The sequence below is a fragment of the Coenobita brevimanus genome, chromosome 22, assembly GCF_032717465.1.
Source record: "Coenobita brevimanus isolate Jiangsu-jjx chromosome 22, ASM3271746v2, whole genome shotgun sequence".
In the NCBI taxonomy this organism is placed as follows: domain Eukaryota; kingdom Metazoa; phylum Arthropoda; class Malacostraca; order Decapoda; family Coenobitidae; genus Coenobita; species Coenobita brevimanus.
In genome coordinates, this window is record NC_136975.1 from 39,841,055 (window position 1) to 39,861,306 (window position 20,252).

The window sequence follows — 20,252 nt, forward strand, 5'->3', positions numbered from 1 at the left end:
TTATATATATATATATATATATATATATATATATATATATTCTGTAGAACTCAGTTGTCTTCTAAAAGTATTTTGATGGTTCAGGCAACATTTGAAGTGATTTATTGTATTAGTATTATGTCTTATATATAATTGTGGCCAAATGTAATGTCAATGGTTGTGGGTGGGGCACAACGGAGTTGTTGGCATAGCAAGTGCCGGGTGGTAGAAGATTTGACGGCACTAACAGCTGTGTGTGTCACCCGGAATGGCTGTCACAGGGAGCAGGCGTGTTTGAACTCAAGCAAGCAGTTCCCTCCTGATAGTTCATACAAGTGTCGAGGAGGCTATTCCTTCACTAAGTATCGATGGATGACAGAAGAGCTCTATTGCTGCCGGGATGCCGACTACTGCAATGCTCAGTTGCTGGTCCCGACCCACTCCCAGCCTAAGGCTACCACGAGGGTGCCGATTCAGAATGGTGGGGAAGGTAAGGCCACCTCCAGCCCAGCCTCACACTGCACTACCTGTACACACCCCCTCATAAGTATTGTTTGTGTTGACTCAGTAGTGCCAGTTTAGAGTAATTGTAGTAAGGGAGGCTAAAATGTTTGGTACAGTGGAGAGGCTAGGCTGGGGAACCTTCTGCTGTGTGATGACTGGCTTCCCTCCCCCACCTTGTACCCACTTCACTAACCACTCACAACCAGTTCCACTCAACCCTTTAATCTTGGTTTCTTGTGACTATACTACTGTACTTGTGCACTACCATTCTGCTTTATTAACCAGTAGCTCACTTTTTTTCCTTGTCTTTCCTATTGCAGACACAAGCATTGACTATAACTTACAAGATTTCTGACCACATGTCATACTTTAAAATGAATAAACTAGAGCAGCATGGTTAAGGTTCTGTGTATATGTTAAATACATGTATATTATTTCCAGAAAGTGATACAGTCTTCACTATTTGACTCTGAATTTCTGTTCACCCAGTTGGCACACTTCACACCTGCTTCTAAATATCATAAAATGTAACCTGCTTCAAACTTCTTGCCATTGCTAAGGCAGTTTAACTGGCATAGGGCCTAGGTAATAATTGCATTTCTTAAATGTGGATGAAATGGCTATCTTGGAGGTCTTTATGGTATGTTGGGCTGGAAATATTCTTTTATCTCATGGCTGTTGGAGCTGATATTTCTCTGGTTGGTCACCTTCTTTGACCTTTCTGCACATATAATTGATGGCTGTTGTACACGGATGATCTTGGTTGTGGCTGCACTTTTGGTTGATAAAATGCTGGTTCACTCAAGATACAGTGTGTTCATGCTTTGTCCTTCAGATGGGCCTGATTGACACAGTTGTATGCATTGGCTTACTCAGTCTTAAAGAGAACAAGAGTCTGATATGGCTTTTGACTTACGGGAAGGCAGTGGTGCCAGCTTGAGCGTGATCTCCCTCTTCCGGTGCTACTAACTACAGTAGTTTTCTCTGCTCCAGTACAAGTATCACACTTGGGTAACCCGGTGATGGATCATTTATTTCTTTATATGTATATCTGTATTGTGTATAGGAAGAAGAATGTGATATATTATTTATGTGATTTATGATGTTTATGTATGTATGTACTGTATATACTCATTTTATATATATATAGATTACATGAAGTACCCAGATTGAGAACAAGACAAGTGACTTTTTTTTTTTTTTTTTTAATAATGTCCTCTTTGTCATCATTATCTGAACCCTCATGTTCATGTTGATATAGAAGACCAAGAGGAATTCATTTTGATATTTTTTGTGAGGTTACAACACAAGAGGAAAAAGGAAGTCCCAGATACAATGTTTTTACCTCCCGTACAGTACAACATACTGTAAATGCTAGTTTGTAGGGTAGCTACATCCCAAAGCCAAAACTAGGGGATCTTGTTCAGCTCAATTTTCTTACCCTTTTAGTAATCATTTGTGACTTGCAGTGAATATGTATTGTAAGGAACATGTCTTTCTCATTTTCCTTTGAATGGTCCATGTGAGTTGTATAGTACAGTAATTAGTTAATACAGCATAAATGACTGCTTCTGTGTTGCTCACTCAAACAATACATAGTACTGAATGGCCTGATGATGGTATGAACTGTATGACCTATTATTAAAAAAGAGAAGTTAACGGTGAAATACCAGTGCATTCCTTTTTCTGAAACTAAATAATTAAAGTATGTGTGGTATAAACTTTGGTATCCACTGTTAACAAAAAGATGATAATGTATTACTTTTTCCTTTTCACCTGCATTGGCTTAAATATGCTGATGCCAGGGGGGGGGGGGAATAAACAAGATTTTAACCATGCCAAAACTGATTTTTTCATGAGGGTAGGTGGAATAGTGCCTAGAAACATAAGCTAGGACAATTAGTTTTCAGCTGCCAACAAGAAGTGAGATAGAGGGGACCTGCTTGATTTTGTCACAAGTTTAGGAGAGAAGTGCGTGAAATTCTACTGTGCTTGTGAGAAACTTGTAAAAATTTTTCATGCAGCTCCTTAAAATTAAGAGCTTCAGGTGCTTCATCGTTCAGAGGAATCCCCAGCCACTTATGGGTTTACTGGAACCCCGAGTTATTCCATGTGCTTCATCACTTCCAGCTCATTGTTAACCATGGACCAATGCTGTGGTTTGAAAGAATAGGTTAGACTTTAGGCAGACTGCACTTTTTAAATGCTTCCTCTGCTTTCTTCATAAGAACAAAAATATCTCTCTCTCTCTTTCTCTCTTGAGAAGAGTCTGGTTTACTACAAGGTGTGTGTGTATGTTAACTTGTGAGTATGTTTAGCACACAGCATTGCCCAGCAGGCAGTTCCATGAGTCAGTAGATCTTAAAATGAGAGTACCAAACAACTGCTCCATATTCTAAGGGTTGTATGATACAAGTTTTGATTATTTTCTTCAACATGTCCTCATCTTTATATCTGAAGGCCTTTTTATATTAGCTAACAGCATACAGTTCTTAACCCCATCATTTGTGTGAACTTCAGAGGAAAGTTTTGGGTTGGTAATTATCCCAAAATCCTTTTCTTTTTCAGAGTTTTGCAGCTTGTAATCTCCCAGTTTATATTCCCATGTGGGTCTCAATACTTTTCCCAAATTGCATCACGTGGCATTTTTCTGCATTCAGCTCCATCTTCCATTTTCATGCCTGCACAGACCCAAGATGAGAGTTCTGCTTTTGTAAACACTGGGCAGCCATGTTGGTTCAGACAGTTGACTGTTGACTTGCGTGCATCACCACATCCACATGAGATTCTCAGAAGGGGCTGTTGCAGTTATGATTTTAGTGAAATCACAACCAATTTTTTACCATTCTTTCGAAAAAGTCCGAAAAAGTGTATAACTTTTGAATTATTGTTGTAGCAGTATATCACATAACAAACTGATGTATAATAAGGCTTTACTGTGTTCCGTTTCTTCTATTTCATTTTCTTTCCTAGTGAAAACCAAATCCTAGATGGAAGTTATATCTTGACCCCTAGCTCTTGTAAATTCTTTAACATGTTGATGAAGAAAATACTCAGTTGCCACATTTAATAACTTTTCATTCCAAGTGTAATCTTCTACCCCTGATCTTGACCACGTTTAATAACTTTGTCATTTCAAGTGTAATCTTCTACCCCCGATCTTGACCACATTTAATAACTTTGTCATTCCAAGTACAATCTTCTACCCCTGGTTCGAGATCATACCAGTCACCAGTACTAATAAAATCCCCAGCTAAAATAACTTTACTTGGATCACCAATTTCCAAAGTATATTTCGTATACATTGCTGAGCTTTGTCAACCGATTCACAGTAATCTTCTCCTTTCTAAGCATTTGTGAGTGGTGGCATATAAACTGACTACCAGTACTTCTTTATACTATTATCACTGCTACCACTTCAACATGAGTATCTTCAGTTTCCATTTCATTTACTTGCAGTTCCTTCCTTGTCAATATCATCAGTCATGCACCTTTCTTTCCTAGTCTACCTCTCCTCCATATCTCATAGTCCTCTATCTTCAAAACTTTACTTGCAGTTTTGGAATCAACCTTAGTCTCCATTAAGCATACCACATCAGGTTTTTTATTTTGTATAGCATCTCTCACTTCCAGTAACTTATGTCAGTCCAACCACATTCCCATACAAAATCCATAAATTAGCCATTGCTTCCCCTCATCAATCCTTCCACATTGCTTACACCTGTGAAACCCAGGCCTTGCATACAAGGACACACTACACATTCATCTAATCACTGTCATTTCTGTATGTTAGGGCCTATGAATATCCTTTTCATTTACTGGCCAGGTCTCACTACCATACAGCATTACGGTCCTAACACATGCCATATATAAAGATCCCATAGCATAGAGGGAGAGCCCTTTCAGTGTCAGGAGAGGCAACAGCTCCATGAACTTCCTCCAACCACTTCTTACCCTAGCCACAGAGCTAGCTCCAGCCCCACCTCCAGCACATAACATGTTCTGAAAATGACAACTTCCACACACTCAAGAACTCACCAGCAAGATCAAGCCCTTCATGCCTGACAGTCTCTGTATGCTCTCCCCAACACACCACACACAAAATCAGCATTATTTAGCAGTTGACCTTTAATACCATCACATCTCTTATGCACCCACATATTACAAATAGCACAAGATGGAGTTACTTCCCACACCCTTGTGCAAATAGCACATGGCTGCTCTCCCTCTGCTTTGGCAGCATTACCACCAGCCCTAGATAGTATCACTGTTGTTTTATCCACCTTTACACTCAAACCCTTGTGCCCCACTCTGTCTCTCTACTTCCTAAATCTTTCCTCCACCTCCCTTTCATTCTTTGTGATCAACACTAAGTTATTAGGATACAATGCCTCCCATGGGAGTTCATTTCTGAAGTCATGTGAGAGAGCTTCAAGTGCCATGACAAACAATGAGGGGCTCAAGACTGACTCCTGATGCATGCCACCATTCACCGAAAACTCATCACTTAAATCTCCATTTATTTTCACCTGGGTGTGAGCTCCCACATTCATAGCCATAACCTATAACTTTAACATCCCTCACCAACCACCTGTCAGCCCTCCTGACCAGGAAATAGTCATTCTGACTACTACTTCCTCCAGACTCATGCAGTGTGGCTTCGTTATATGATAGGGTTGTGTCAAGTGAAGATCTCTTGCAAAGCGAATGATCACATAACAAGGTTGATATAACATGGTTTCAGTGGGGTTAGGGTGGGTGATCTCAACCTTGAAGCCTATAATGACCAAAAAAAACTCCCACCCACCTGAAGTTTGTCCTATACCATGCGAGTCATCACCAAGGGTCCCCCCCTCCCTCGTGCACTGTTATATGGCGATAGCAGTGGTGTTTCAGTGGCCTTTCAATAACAGAATGGAATAAAAGGCATTGATCACAGCCAGCGTAAACACTGGGTGGGCATCTTGGCTCACTGTGAACTAAGGAGAGGCTTGTTGTGGGGATGATGGTTACATAAGGTTAACACAGTTCCCATGTCAAGTTTCAGTATTGCACACACAAAAATTTATCACATAATACTGCACACTGCACTATTTGTTAAGTACTTGCACTATTTCTTGGTGATAGCAATGACCTTTCATGCACAAAATAGAACGAAAGTTAATGATCACAGACAGTGTAAATACTGGACAGTTATCTTGGTTTGTGTGTGTCACCATGTCCATGTGAGATTCTTGGGGACAGCTGTCAAAAATATTGTTGTAGCGAAATCGGTTAATTTTTTAATATTGTTCCTAGACAAGATATTACTTATGAATTATCATTGTAGCAATTTATCACATAATGAGGCGTCAGATGACAAGGCTGCAGTTTGTATAATCAATCTTTTTTCCCTTTTCCTATAATGCATGTTGCACACAATGATGTTTATTGTCTCCCCATGTGCACACAATGATGTTGTTGCCTCCCCAGATTCAAGTATCCTTTCCCTTTCCACATTCCTCATACCATATATGCATCCCCCATGTATCCTTTCATATCCTTGAGCTGCTTCACCCACATGAGCATTTAAGTCCCCTCCCAAAATGACAATCTCATCATCCCCCATACCACTGACCACACTTATCAAGTCATCCGAAAATCCATCTTTTTCAGTGTCATCCAAGCCAGCCTATGGAGCATACACAACCTTATTTATTTTTTCTTGTAGCAGTATAGCCTCATGGTCAAGTTTCTTCTGTCTAGAGACAACATTAGCCAGATTTATGATTTTGTTTTGTCGTTGAATCATTCAAAGATACCACCGTTCTCTTATTCCTTTACTTCTGCCTCCTCTAGGTGGGGATGGCAATCTCTTCATATTGGAAGAAAAAAAAACTTCTCACTTTACAACAAAATATCAGCATAATGAAAACTGCCTGACTGGACAAGATGCAAACAAAGCCAAGCTGCCTTTCACCCTCAGTTCTTGGAAAATTTAACCTTACATGGCAGTTGACTCATCACTCCTTTTAACTAATCAGATACCGACCACTTTACAGGATACCTAAGCTGCTCAGTCCTTGCAGTATAGGCACATACACACTACGGATGGAAGTGACCCCCATATGCATTTAGTACAGTAAGGGTGTGTTTGTTTTGCAGTTTTACTGTTACAAGTATTATCAGTATTAATGGTGGTAGGTAGTGGTGACCATCTTCTACTCATTTAATGTAGTGATGCCTACTTCTTCCTCCACCTGTGTATCATTCTTTTTCTGTGCCTGCTCTCCTCTCGTCCTATCTGACAGCTTTCCTGTCACTTTTTATTACTCATCTTTCATTTTCAGGTGACTCTACATTGAGTGACAAATTTAATGGTTTCCTGTAAGGCAGTGGGTGGTAACTATATAACCAACCCATTCTTGTTCCATTCATGTCAGCAAGTGGAATGGCAGAGGGTTATTTCCCCTCCCCATAAAACAACTAACTCAAAGTCATACCCCTTTTGGGATTATGACGTGTGGCTCACCCCTATTGGGATTATGACGTGTGGCTTTTGATAGATAGATAGATAGGCCGGTGTTAATGTGATGATTCTATACCATTTGTGGGAATAAGTATCATCTCTTCTACCCTTATATCCTTCCCTTCTTTTTGTATCCGGGGATATTTGTATTGGATACGTTTATGTGAAGCTACAGAACGTGGTGAATGTTTTTGGCATATCAGATAGAACCAATATTCCGGGTGCTTGAATGGTGAGTGAATGGAACCATGGCCCTTTTGGATTGGGCAAATTTGGGCTGCCTGGACCTTGCTATTTCTCACCCTGCCCTAAGTAGGAAAGGAGGTCCAGATGATGATGATGATGATAATGATGATGTCTTTTATATGCCCATGGTTTTGTGTTTGATTAGATATTGCATCACATGGTCCCACAGATGCTCCAAGGGCTGTGCCTGTGTTCAGCACAGTGCCTTTCACTTTATGCATACCTGCTAGCTCACTAGCCGGTCATGTAAGATGAACCTTGGGAGACATGGGGCCAGAATAACTCAGTGGTAGTGCTTATGCTTCCCGTCTGTAGGGTTGGCAGTTTGAGCCCAACCAGGGTACTGTATTTCTGGTGAGAGAGGTTGCAGTCTCTCCTCCTTGCCTTGCAGAGCTATATGTTCCATTGGGCCTAGCTTGGGAGATTCTCCCTTAGGAGACACTATAAACTTAACTTGGTAGACTGATGTTGGGTTAAACCTTACATATTATCACGTCCTGTGGATCTTAAACTCCTGATTCTATTTTCTTGTGGTTGCTGACCCTCTTGGCCTGCTGCCCATGTGGTCACTGGTGATGTTACTCTGGAGAGGGGGTTGGTTTCTTTTTGGCAACAACATTTGGGTATCTTGGACCTTTAGCTCACAGTCTACTAGGTTGACAACGATCCACAGCTACCCTGCATATCCATTCCTTTCCAGGTGCTGGGTCAGCATGACTTGTAGTGGGTGTCATTGTCCCTGCTTGCTGATGTATAGTCAGCACAAAAAGTCCTGTCACATCTCCTTCTTCTCTCATCATGGACTTTAAAAATCAGTGTGGTGGACCTGCAATAAATAAAGTTAATGACTTTGATCTGTGGCCAAATGATGTCATCAGTGTCAGTTGTCACTGATTTATCACACTGATTTTCAAAGTATGTGGAAAGAAAAACGGTAGAGATGACGGGATTTTTTAATGCCGAATGTACCTGCCTCTTCACAGTAAGTTTGCTGATCTTGTAGGAGAAGGTTATTATGTCTTAGCGGGGCATTCTGCTTGGAAACAAGTAATAATGCACCATTCCTCGGCTCTGCCGAACTTAGGGCTCATATTCTTATGAGTTAAGGAGTCTTCCTGGTATCTCTTTGTAACTAGTATACTGTATTGTAGGATGTGACTGGTTAATTTCCTTTTGTATGTTATCTCTGCAGAGTATGGCAATATAAGAATATTTTAGATAGCACGGAAAAGAATAATAAGGTATAATAAGCAAAATAAATATTTTGGGGGTTAGGGAGCCTCCTTAACAGAAGACAATACAGCCCAGGGATGATTCCTTATGTCTCTATTTCTAATGCCAATATGGTGTCATAAACAGCTTTGATGGCATCTACCTAGGGTGTTTTGGGAGAGCGCAGATAATAAAAGAGGTGGACTTTGGCCTTGAGGCCGGAAAATTTTGGTGCTTTCACCAATAAAATTAAGATACAGTACCAGTTTCATGAATTCATAATTTGAGTGGTCTTTGCAGTACCAACTGTACACAAATAACTTTTGATATAAACTGAAACCCATTAGCACATGGAGGTAGTAAATATGAACTTTGATGCCAAAGGAGGCAAATGGAATCACAGTAAGAACTAAATTTTGTTTGCCGTGCTGTAAATAAGGAGAACAAAAGCATTAGGTCATCACCCCAGAATTACTAAGGGGGAGGGGGAACAGGCGATTGATGATAAGTGAGGCAGATGGGATGCTTGGCAGTGTCCATTGTAACTGAGACATCGGCTTTGCCAGGCATCCTATTATATAGGGGTGGCATGGAGGAATAACTCCATGAATATAGAACATACCACATAAGTATTAGCACATTAGCTGACACTTGTCTTGGACATACTGCAGGAAAGTAAATCAGTAGGGGTAGGTGTTGAGATCTGACACTTGGCTACCTAAGTCCACTGCATTCGGGGATAGATATCCCTTTGGTAGCATTATGTGACCAAAAAACCTTCTGTCACATCTTAGTGATCAGACTTACAGGACGCCAACTCTTCGACTGGGGCATTCTAACCACTAGACCACCAAGACACAATGAATAATTGCCATGGCTGAAAACCCTCAAGACTTAGGGTGAAAAAATATACAGGCATGACATGTTATCGTGTATTGTAAGAAAAACACTAAGGGCCCTATTCATGTCAGCTCAGGGAGTTCAGTGGCACCTTTTCCTAACATATTTTCTATACTGCACATTAATTTTTTATTTTGTAATTGATATCACTTTAACATTGACATGGATTGCATGTATAGGTACAGTAGACCCTCGTTGTAACAAGTCGCAGTATAACAGATTTTGGGTTTAACTAGTGCATTAGAGACCACCAACCTTTTGTTGGCTGTAATGAACAATGATTGTTGAGTGGGGCACATACTGTGGCTGTTCTGGATGCCTCGAAGGCCACTGAACTGTTTTTTGGCTATACTGAACAGGGGTCGTTAAATGGGGTGCATTACACAGCCTCTCCAAACCAAAATTTCCCTCTCCCCATCTTGATACTGAAGTGTAATAACAGATTATAGTATAGTAATCCCACGATTATCCAACATAATAGAGCCAAAGGCATGTCCAGAGAGTGGCTGTGTCTGGATAGTTGACTTCTCCCCTGCCCCTTCTTTGCACATACCTTAACTTTGAAAGCCATTGTAAATGGTCACAACAGTACATTGTACAACACTTATTCTTGGTGTTTTACACTACTCTGTTTGGTCAAGCAGACCTATAAACCACAGCCAAGCAATAACTGGTCAGTCAGACCCATCAACCACAGGCAAGCAATCACCACAGCCCTAAAATACATGAAAAAAATCAGCCCGCATGGGCGAAAATGTTCGTGTGGCCATAATTTCAACCCGGATGCAAGCATTTTGTCTGGATAAAATGTAAAAATGCATGAATAATGGTTTTGAACAGCCAGGTCACAGCATCTGGATAATGGATGGTCTGGTTAATCGACATCCGGATAATTGAGGGCTTACTGTACTAGTCATGAAATGCCATGACAAGGATGTGAAATCATCTGCAAAAGAGCATAATTATGGGCCAGGTTGTGTAAAATGGGTATAGTTTTCATTTTAGTAATGGAGTATGATATTGCTCTCATTTATTTTCAAGCATGTGCTTGAATTTCCACCTGAGGGGGATGGCCCTTGGAATTACAAAACTTTTGGCTTTACCAAACCTGGTTTCCCACAAGCACAGGGTTTATTCATATTCATCATCCACCAATTTGTGAGGGAAAAATAGTTTTCCATTAACTTATGTAAAGTGGAAATGCACGAATATTCACCATGACCTTGAGTGGTAGGTGGTGGCGACCATCATCCACTCACTTGATGTAGTGCTGCTTACTTCTTCCTTAGCCTTTATCATTCTTTTTCTGTGCCTGCTCTCCTCTCTTCCTATTTCTCCCATCTTTCCTGTCACTTCTTAGTGCATTTCTTTCCATTACAGGTGGCTCTACATTGAGTGACAAGCTAATTGGTTTCCTGTAAGCCAAGAAACCATTTATATGGTAACCATATAGCCAAACCATACGTGCTCCCTATGTGTTAACAAGTGGGTTGGTGGAGGGTTAGTGCTCCTCCCTGTAAAACAAATAACTCTGAGTCAAATGGCCACCCCTTACGGGATTATGGTGTCTGGCAATAGATAGATAGATAGACCTTGAGTTCACTCATAGCCAGCCTGATGATTTTTGTTTATACAGTATTTATGGATGCAGTTAGTGTGATGCAATCACTCCATGCTCTTTGTGTACTTCTCTAACCCACAGAATGCTTTGTTTAATGTTTATTTATGATAATACAGACTCGTCTAAGTCAGCATTATGAAAATATTGATTATATAGTAAGGCCATCAGGTTATTTTCATCTGACTGTTGGTGGCCTTGGTACCAGTCACCACAACCTGTAGTCCTACCCCAAGCCATGATGTTTGTGGTATAATGCACAAGGTGATTTTTTTAGGGAATTTTTTTTGTGGAGAAAAGTACGTATTACGTGGCAGGAAGTACGGTAATCCTTTATAACAAAGGTCTACTGTATAACCTATGAGAGAATACAGACTCACTGTATGCAGACAAACTGGCAAGATAAGTGAGTTAGGGAGCTTCCATAGCTGATGATAAATATCTAAATCAGACTGAAAGCATCCCCCAAACCATTAAATCATGAGTTAGAAAAAACCTAAGGGAAGAAATTTCTACATACAGAGAAATGAAAGCGATGCAGAAACCAGGAAGAAAAACAGTGCGGTGCTAGCATTCAGCAACTTCTTTAGTCCAGAGACTTTTTTTTTTTTTTTTTTTTTTTTTTTTTACCTCCAGACAAATTCTTATGAGATTACTGCACTTCTTGAACTGCAGGGGTTTAGTATCACCTTCAAAAACTAGTTCTCTTCCAGAGGGCTTTCCTGGATTGAAAAAAATTAATTGGTAGCAACCGAAGTTAACTGCAGGATGTTCTTGGATTCAAGGAGTTAACTCCTTCACTTAGATGACATACTTGTAACTTTATATTTATCTCTGGACAATTTGATTTAACTGGTAGTGAAAGAACTAAGTACAGTTGTACTTAGCCCCTTTGCTCAGAAAGTCTCCCTTAACCCAAATAAAATTGTCAGGAAATAGCAAAAACATAGAAATGGCAAGAAAATAATGATATTTACATTCTCTGTCCAACGAAAGTTAATGTTTGTGCAGAGATGCAGTATATAGATACATACACTGCATGCCCTTGGCCCCAGTAGACTGGTAGCTGGCTGGGTATATTGCTGAAGCATGCAGTACTTGAAGTTTTCAGTTTCATGACACAAAATCAGATTATAGAAACTTTGTACAGTACATTAGAGCTTCACACACCCTTTGCCTTGACTTGTGACTAAATCAAGATGGTCCACTTGAGCCCATTGCACTTTGTGGTAGTAGTAACCCTGCTGAGCAGGCCACTTATGTACCATAAATATTTGATCAGAGGTTCAAACGCAGTGGAAAGAAGAGTAGCACAATGAAAGAATGTGGTGCAGGCCAGGTAGGGATTATCATACACCCCTGCAAAAGTTTGTCATCAACGTATTGAAATGCTTTAACTTTTTTGACTCATGAACTTACTCTTTATGCTTAGTTCTCATTGAAAAGTAACCAGAATTGTATTGATATCCCATGGCAATTTCTTTTTTTTTATTTTGGAAAGCCACAATACTTATCCTACCGAAAGGCAGTTACAACTTTTTAGAGATTAAATTTTCATGAGCCTCACCTGACATTTTGCCAAATATACGTGGATTTATGTTAGGCAAGGCAGGATAGGATAGTGTGATTATTGGCCCTTTGGCCCTATGACTGAGCAAAGCATGTAGATTTTGATAGCAACAGGCCAAGATTTGCCCCTTGACCAAAGACTGCAAGGTAAGAGAACCTAGTTTTCATATACTGTACAGTATTGAATTCACCAGCAGGCCAAAATTATTAAATTACAATTGAAATATTTTGTTGCCATATTAATAGCATTTAAAGTATTTAGGTTAATTTTTAGAAAAAAGTTACAGGAAAGCAACTGTAGCTCTTACCAACTTTGTACAGCGCACAGTACATTACATTGGTTTAACACCCAAGATTTTTTTTTTTTTTTTTTTTTTTTTTCCCAGAATGCACAAATATCTTTGATAATTTATCCATTTGCATCATAGCCATATTGTTGCTTGTGTATACAAGAATTATGTAGAGATAATGAGTTTAAAAGAAATCCATAAATCTTACATATACATTAATTCTAGTTGTACCCATTAAAGTTAATATTTTTCTTAAATATTCATTATCATTTCCTGATTGTCACTTGACATGTTCTTGGTTGGGGAGTTTCATACATAGTGTTTGTGTGTACTGTACATATATATATATATATATATATATATATATATATATATATGCACACTGTATAGGCTGTAAGTTATATATATTTGTATTTGACTGTACTCAGTTTTTTTAATCGAGGCGAAGATGCACTTGACAGGTTGGTGATGATTGGCTGACTGCAACATTACTCCATAATCTCTGGACTCATTAGCATTATTAATTGGCAGTATAAATCTGAGGAGAACATTTGGGTCAGTAAATATTATTTGGACATGTTGCGTTCAGCCAGTCATCACTAACCTGCCAAGTGCATCTTTGCCTCAGTAAAAAAAAAACTGAGCATAGTATAATACTGTTTTTGTGTACTATGTTAATAGCACATGCATTAGTTTAATAAAGTATAAAATGTCTTCTTTAACCCTTTAAGGATGATTGCTACTAATGTGACTGGATAAGGTGGTAGGTGGGGGCGCTTACCATCCACTCACTCGATGTAGTGCTGCTCTCGGGTGTCTGCCCTTTCCTCTCCTTCATCCTTCTTTCCTTCCATCCTCTTCTGTCTTTCTTTCCTTCATTCTTTCCTCATTCTTCTGCCTGCAGGTGATATTACATCGCCTCTTCTGTCTTTCTTTCATACATTCATTCCTCTTCCTTCTGCCTGTGGGTGACTGTACACTGAGTGACAAGCCAACTGGTTTCCTGTACACCAGGAAACCATTTGCTATGCTGAGTGGTAACCATATGACCAAGTTTTGGCACCTGATGGTTTAGTGGGTAATTACGGTGCTCCAGTTGGATTGAGCTGGTGAAGGTTTATATCCAAGGGATGGTTGGGGTTTATTGCTCACAAAATGCCACTCAGGGATGAGTGAGACTGATCACTCTCAACTTATATGTTAGGATCAACTTGCCTAGCCCCGGTCTCCTGCGCCCCTCATGAGGCAACATATGACTGAATAATGAATGAATGATGAATGTGACTGGATATTTCTTCTCTGTGATTTCACATTTTTTGAATGAATGGCATGGATTCCAAAGTTAACCACCAGTGTCTCATTAACAGTACATCATGTTCCATGCCTACCCAAATATCATTCTAGGGTTAGAAATTGCTTTTATCACAATCTAGTGAGATGGGAGGACAGACAAGGCATAGTACATATTGTCAGTTGCTATCACCCATTTTCTTTGCAGATGCTCCTTGCCAGTCAGAAGCTGGGTTATAAATAAACAGTTAAACTATGTAATGTTTCATATAAATATGAGGAAATATTATATAATATTTTAAAGTAAATCTTGTACTGTACAGTTCTGAGCTTTGATTTCTGTTCATCTTGTCCACCTACCCCTGAATGAAGTTGTAGCCAGGGTTTCACACTGAATGTTTACCTAGTGTTGGTAGTTTGTTGCAGTATTCTAAACTGCAGAAGTACGATAATAAGATTGCAAAGTGTTTTGTGTAGTCTAGCATAGCTTCAAACTACTGTAGCACCTTAACCTGTAAAATTTGGAAACCTCAGTAGATGATGTTCTGTCTGCAACATGCTTCAGTAGAGGACCAGTTAAAGCAGAATTTCACATATATTGGTGCTCATTACTAGTAAAAGACAGTAGATATTGACTTGGAATTTATCTATCCATATTTCAACTTTCATTCTTCTGTATGGTATCCATATTTATGGTCCTTGAATAAATATAGTTTGTATATATATATATATTACTGCAGAAAGACAATTTAAGAATCTGTAACAGAAAAACTAAAGCAGACAATGATCTAACAGTTTATGCACAAATACTTCATCGTGTTTACTGGGAGACAGATTGACCAAATACTCAATTGGAGATACTTGAAGAATTGATGGCTTTTGCATGTGAGATGTGGTACGAGTAGTTGATTCACCCAAGCCAGTTAATGGGAGACAGATTGACCAAATACTCAATTGGAGATGCTTGAAGAATTGATGCTTTTTGCATGGATGGGGTACCAGTAGTTGATTCACCTAAGCCAGTTAATGGGTTAACACTGTACAGCAGGTGTTTGTTCAATGTGAAGCCCTTGCAGCAGCTTCTGTTTAGACAGGGATAGGGTAGATGGTGAACAGAAATTATGACTTACGACTGCATGTAGTTGTGTGTGCCGGGGTGAAGTTTATGTTGGTGCCAGTGGTCGACCCCCTGGTAGGGAAAATTGGTTCTTTAACCCTTTAACCGCGGGTGTCATTCCAGAATGACGTTGCAAAAACTGGACCAAACCGCGGGTGTCATTCTCGAATGTTTGTGAATATTTTGAATACCCCGCGTTTTTTCCGTGCGCTAATTGTTTCAAGGGAAAGTAGCTATTAAGTTCTTTCACTCCAGCTTCAGACCCCACCTCCCCTCTTCCCCCCCCCCTGGGGCCCCCCCCCCCACCCCCGGGGCCCCCCACCCCCCCCCGGACCCACCACGCTTCCGTCTCTGTCCAGCTGTGTGAGTCACAACACTGCTGATGTGATAGTGAAGTGCAGGCAAGCCTTTCACAGTGCCTTTTAAATGACTTAGTGACCACAGAGTGGTGTTTTATCGTATGTGCAGTGTTCATATATGTTTATAGTATTATTATCAGAATGAGGTTGGCATTTGGTAATGGTGTGTGAGCGAAAAATAGTGTTGATTACAACACCGCTTGATATGGCAGTGAAGTGCGGTCAATTACAGTTCCTTTTACCTTCCTCAGTGAACTCAGTGTGGGTGTTTATCGTATGTGCAGTGTTCATATATTTTTATAGTATTATTATCAGAATGAGGTTGGCATTTGGTATGGGTGTGTGATCTAAAAATTGTTATTACAACACCGCTGATGTATGGCAGTGAAGTGCGGGTAATTACAGTGCCTTTTACCTGCCTCAGTGAAACACAGAGTGTGGGTGTTTATCGTATGTGCAGTGTTCATATATGTTTATAGTATTATCAGAATAGAGGTTGGCATTTGGTAATGGTGTATGAGCTTCTTGAAAGGTAATGGTGTGTGAGCGAAAAATAGTGATTTTATATACCCTCACTTCCTCAACACGGCACTGCCCGTCCTGTGAAAGTCAACATAGTCATGAAACCTATATCAATGGAAAGCTGAAGGTGGTTGGGGTACTTTCTAATGGTACCTTATTTTTTTTCTCTAGCTTTATTCTGTGCAGAGTTATTAAGGTTTAAAGGTTTGTTTACATTTGGCTGAAACCCCCGCGGGAGAGGACAGTCAGACCAAAACAATACCCGCGGTTAAAGGGTTAATCCCTAAAATCTGGATTAGATCGTTTTTAGTTTGTCATTTGTTACTAGATGATTTTAGTCAGCTTAGGAAAGGCCTTTCACACTGAATGGGTTTTTGAAGGCTCTGTCTAATTCATCCAGTTCAAAAATTCTACCCTAAACTGAATAAAATTCTCTGGAGTTAGCAAGAATTATATGAAAAAGATGTTTCTGTGCTCAGCAGATTAATTGTTAAAGACAGCTAAAGCTAACAGTAGTGATTTACAGGCAAAGCCTAGATCTTCGAAAGAAGGCAAACTACAAATCAGTAGCTCATCATGTAGACTAGTATCTCTGCAGTACATACTGTCCAAAGTCAAGGAACCTCACTGAAACTACAACCCTCCGACTTTTGTCTGTTCAAGGCTAAACATGGAGTTTGACCAGCATTCACTTTTCTAAAACCGAAATAGCTGATTTATAGATATTTAAACAAGATTCATCTCTCATAAGCCCTTTCACTCCAAGGGATCTCCCCACTCAAAGGCAGAATAAACACAAATATGTTCATTTTTGAAGGTTTAGATGGGGACACCCATCATCCACTCAGCCAGTGTAGGGATGCCTTATGGTCTTTACAGTGAGTGACAAGCCAAATGGTTTCCTATACCAGGGAAACCATTTACTGTGCTGGGTGGTAAACATATAACCGAGTTTTTTGGCCAGGTTAAGTGTCCCCCAGATTCCCCTATCTAAAATCACCTAATTATGACAAATGTTTTAAAGGGCCCAATACCTGCCCAGGGCCCCAACCAAATGGGGAGATTGGCATGGTCATGTGGAATGTGAGAGGTGTGAATTAAGGAGAGCAAGAGGGTGGAAGTGGTGAATATGTTCAAGAATGCGAGATATGTTGTGATGGCATTGTGTGAAACAAAGATGAAAGGATGTGAAGTGGAGGAGTGGGAGGGTGTGAAATGTGTAAGATCAGGCATGAATGGGTGAGGAAGATGAAGGAAGGAGTTGCTTTGTTGATGAGTGAGGTTTTGCAGAGTGGAATAAGAGATTACAAATGTACCAGCTTGAGATGTATGTATGTCAGGTTCAAGTTTGAGCAGGTGAAAGTGGCTGTGCTTACAGCGTATGCACCTGGTGATGACAGGAGTAAGAGAAAGATAGGTTTTGGGATGAGCTGGATGAAGCAGTGGTTGATATGTCCAGGAGCTATAAGGTGATCATAATGGATGATATGAATGGAAGAGTAGGCACTGGTCCTGAGGATGACATAATGGGTCGTAATGGAGTACCAGTAGAAAATGATAATGGGAAGCGATTGAAGAATCTGTGTCAGGAAAGGAGGTTGTGCATATGTAACGTGTATTTCAAACACAAAGATGCACATAAATATACATGTTTTGAAGGGTACGGGGATAGTGTTGAAAGGAGCCTGATTGATTATGTGCTTGTCGAGAGAAGTGTGTCTGGAAGGAGGTTGTGCATTTGTAATTTGTATTTCAAACACAAAGATGCACATAAATATATGCGGTTTAGAGGGAATGGGGATCGTATTGAAAGGAACCTGATTGTTTACGTGCTCGTCGAGAGGTCGATTCTGGGAATGGTTGCTGATACGAGGGCTGTGAGAGGACGGTGTAGAGGTCTGTCAGATCATACGTTTGTGGTATGCAAGATCAAGCTGAGAGAATTAAGGTGGACCAGGAGGGAGAGGAGCAGTCAGGGGGAAAGACTGGAAGTTGAGAAGCCGAGGATCAAAGAAATGGCAGATGAATACAAGACCAAAGTAGGGGAGGAGTTAGAATCAGTATTTTGGAATGGAATGGATCCAGACAGCCTGTGGAATGCTTAGTTAGGAATGCTAAAACGGTGTGTGGTGTGGCAAGAGTAACAACAAAGAAGAAAGGTATGGCATGGTGGGATGAAGAAGTAAGAAAGCAGTGGAGGAAAAGAGGAAGAAGTGGCTCGAGTGGTTACAGGACCGGTGTTCAATTGAAATAAGAACTGAATATACTGAGCAAGAAGCACATAAAGAGACTAGTGAAAAGGAAAAAGGAGGAGGTATATGATGATCTAGGAAGAAAAATGAATGCAAATTAATCTGAAATAGGAAGTTATTCTGGAAAGAGGTGGGGAAATGTAGAAAATGACAGAGGAAAGAAATGTGAAAGTGTGAAGGATTTTAGTTGTAGATTATTAACCCATAGGGACCAGATGGAAAGAACATTTTGAAAACCTGATGAATGGGAATAGAGAGCAGGGGCACTGTAAACCGACTGGTTTTGGGGTGTGTGCAGAGATGGAATGCGGTGCTTGGAAACGTGACACTCACACAGATGAAGAACGCTGTGAAGCAGCTGAAAAAAGGGAAAGCAGCTGGGGTTGATGAGGTGTTTGCAGAGACGATAAAGTGTAGTGGGGAGAGCGGAATGAAGTGATTGTTGGAGATACATAAAAAGGCATGGATGAGTGAAACTGTGCTAGCAGAGTGGAAAAAGGCTGTGATGGCTGTGATTGTACCCCAGTACAAAAATAAAGGTGAGTGAAGTGAGTGCAAGAATTATTGTGGCATAAGTTTATTGAGTGGTAGGGAAGGTATATGGAAGAATTATTGTAGAGAAAGTAAGAGATGTCAGAAGTCTTAGTGAGTGATGAACAGGGTGGCTGTAGGAGTGGCAAAGGATGTGTGGATCAAATATTTGCAGTAAGACAGATAGTGGAGAAGGCTTGTGAGAAGGACTAAAGTGTTTATGGCATTCATGGATCTGGAAAAAGCATACGACAAACTAGACAGAGAAGTTTTGTGGAAGGTTTTGCACATGTACAGTGTAGATGGTAAGCTGCTAGGCGACATCAAGAGTTTTTATGATGATAGTGAAGCATGTGTAAGGGTAAATTGGCATCTAAGTGATTGGTTCACGATCGGTGTGGGTGTGCGACAAGGTTGTGTGGTGTCCCCATGGTTGTTCAATATATGTATGTACGGGATGATGAGAGAAATAAAAACATGAGTAATGGAGAGAGGAATGAAGCTTTTTGCAAGTCCAGAAAGCCTTTTTTCAGTTGCAACAAGCAAGTTGTGGAGGCATCCTGTGAAGTGGGGGGATTAATCTGCTTACAGCATTGAACCTTGGCCATTTGTTTGGAAAGTGTTAAGCTGAATACCATTTGATCACAGCCATCTCTGACTCCAGAGGAGCTGAAGCTAGGCTACTCTTATCCATATAATCTGAGCTGTAGGAGACCACCCCACATCCTTGGCATTATCCAGATAATAGAGAATCCTTTGGGCACCTCTTGAATTCAGATTGTGGCACATTAATGTGCAGTCTACACTGACCTGAGACCTTTACAGTATCACCATTTTATTAATTTTAGGTTTGTGTGTTTTCTTCCTCACCTAGGTACTTTTTTGTTTATAGTTTTCACTCCACTCATCCATTAGTGCAATACTATATATGTATCACTTTTTTAAATTAATGATTTCCCATACATGTAAAGTACAGTACAGTACAGTACAGTAGTTGGATTTTGAGGTGGAGGATACAGTTCACTAATGCACAAGTGCACAGTTCACTAGTGAGGAAATGGAGAATGTGAGTGCATTTAAGCACCTTGGTAGTGCAATGAGTAAGGATGGAAGTTTGGAGGATGAAGTGCTTGAAAGGGTACAGCAAGGAATAAAGGTTGCTAGTTCTTTGAAAGCAGTGACAAAAAATAGGGAAATGAGCATGAAAGGAAAAAAGTTGATGCACGATAGTATCGTGATACCAACTCTAACGTATGGAAGGACTCAAGTCAAGAGTGAGAGCAGTGGAAATGAGTTGTTGAAGAGGAGCATGTGGAGTTACATGGAGAGACAGACATGAGGAAGTGAAGGAGCAT

The 20,252-nt window shown here is 40.2% G+C and overlaps 1 protein-coding gene across 1 annotated transcript in view; it reads left to right on the forward strand.

The window, feature by feature from the left end:
* Window positions 1-351: 351 nt before the first annotated feature.
* Window positions 352-20,252, forward strand: part of LOC145392344 (TGF-beta receptor type-1-like) — a 111,102-nt gene continuing 91,201 nt past the window's right edge. The window contains exon 1 of the mRNA XM_080266746.1: window positions 352-469. Coding sequence (XP_080122872.1) covers window positions 352-469 — 118 coding nt within the window. The remainder of the gene's footprint in view (window positions 470-20,252) is intronic.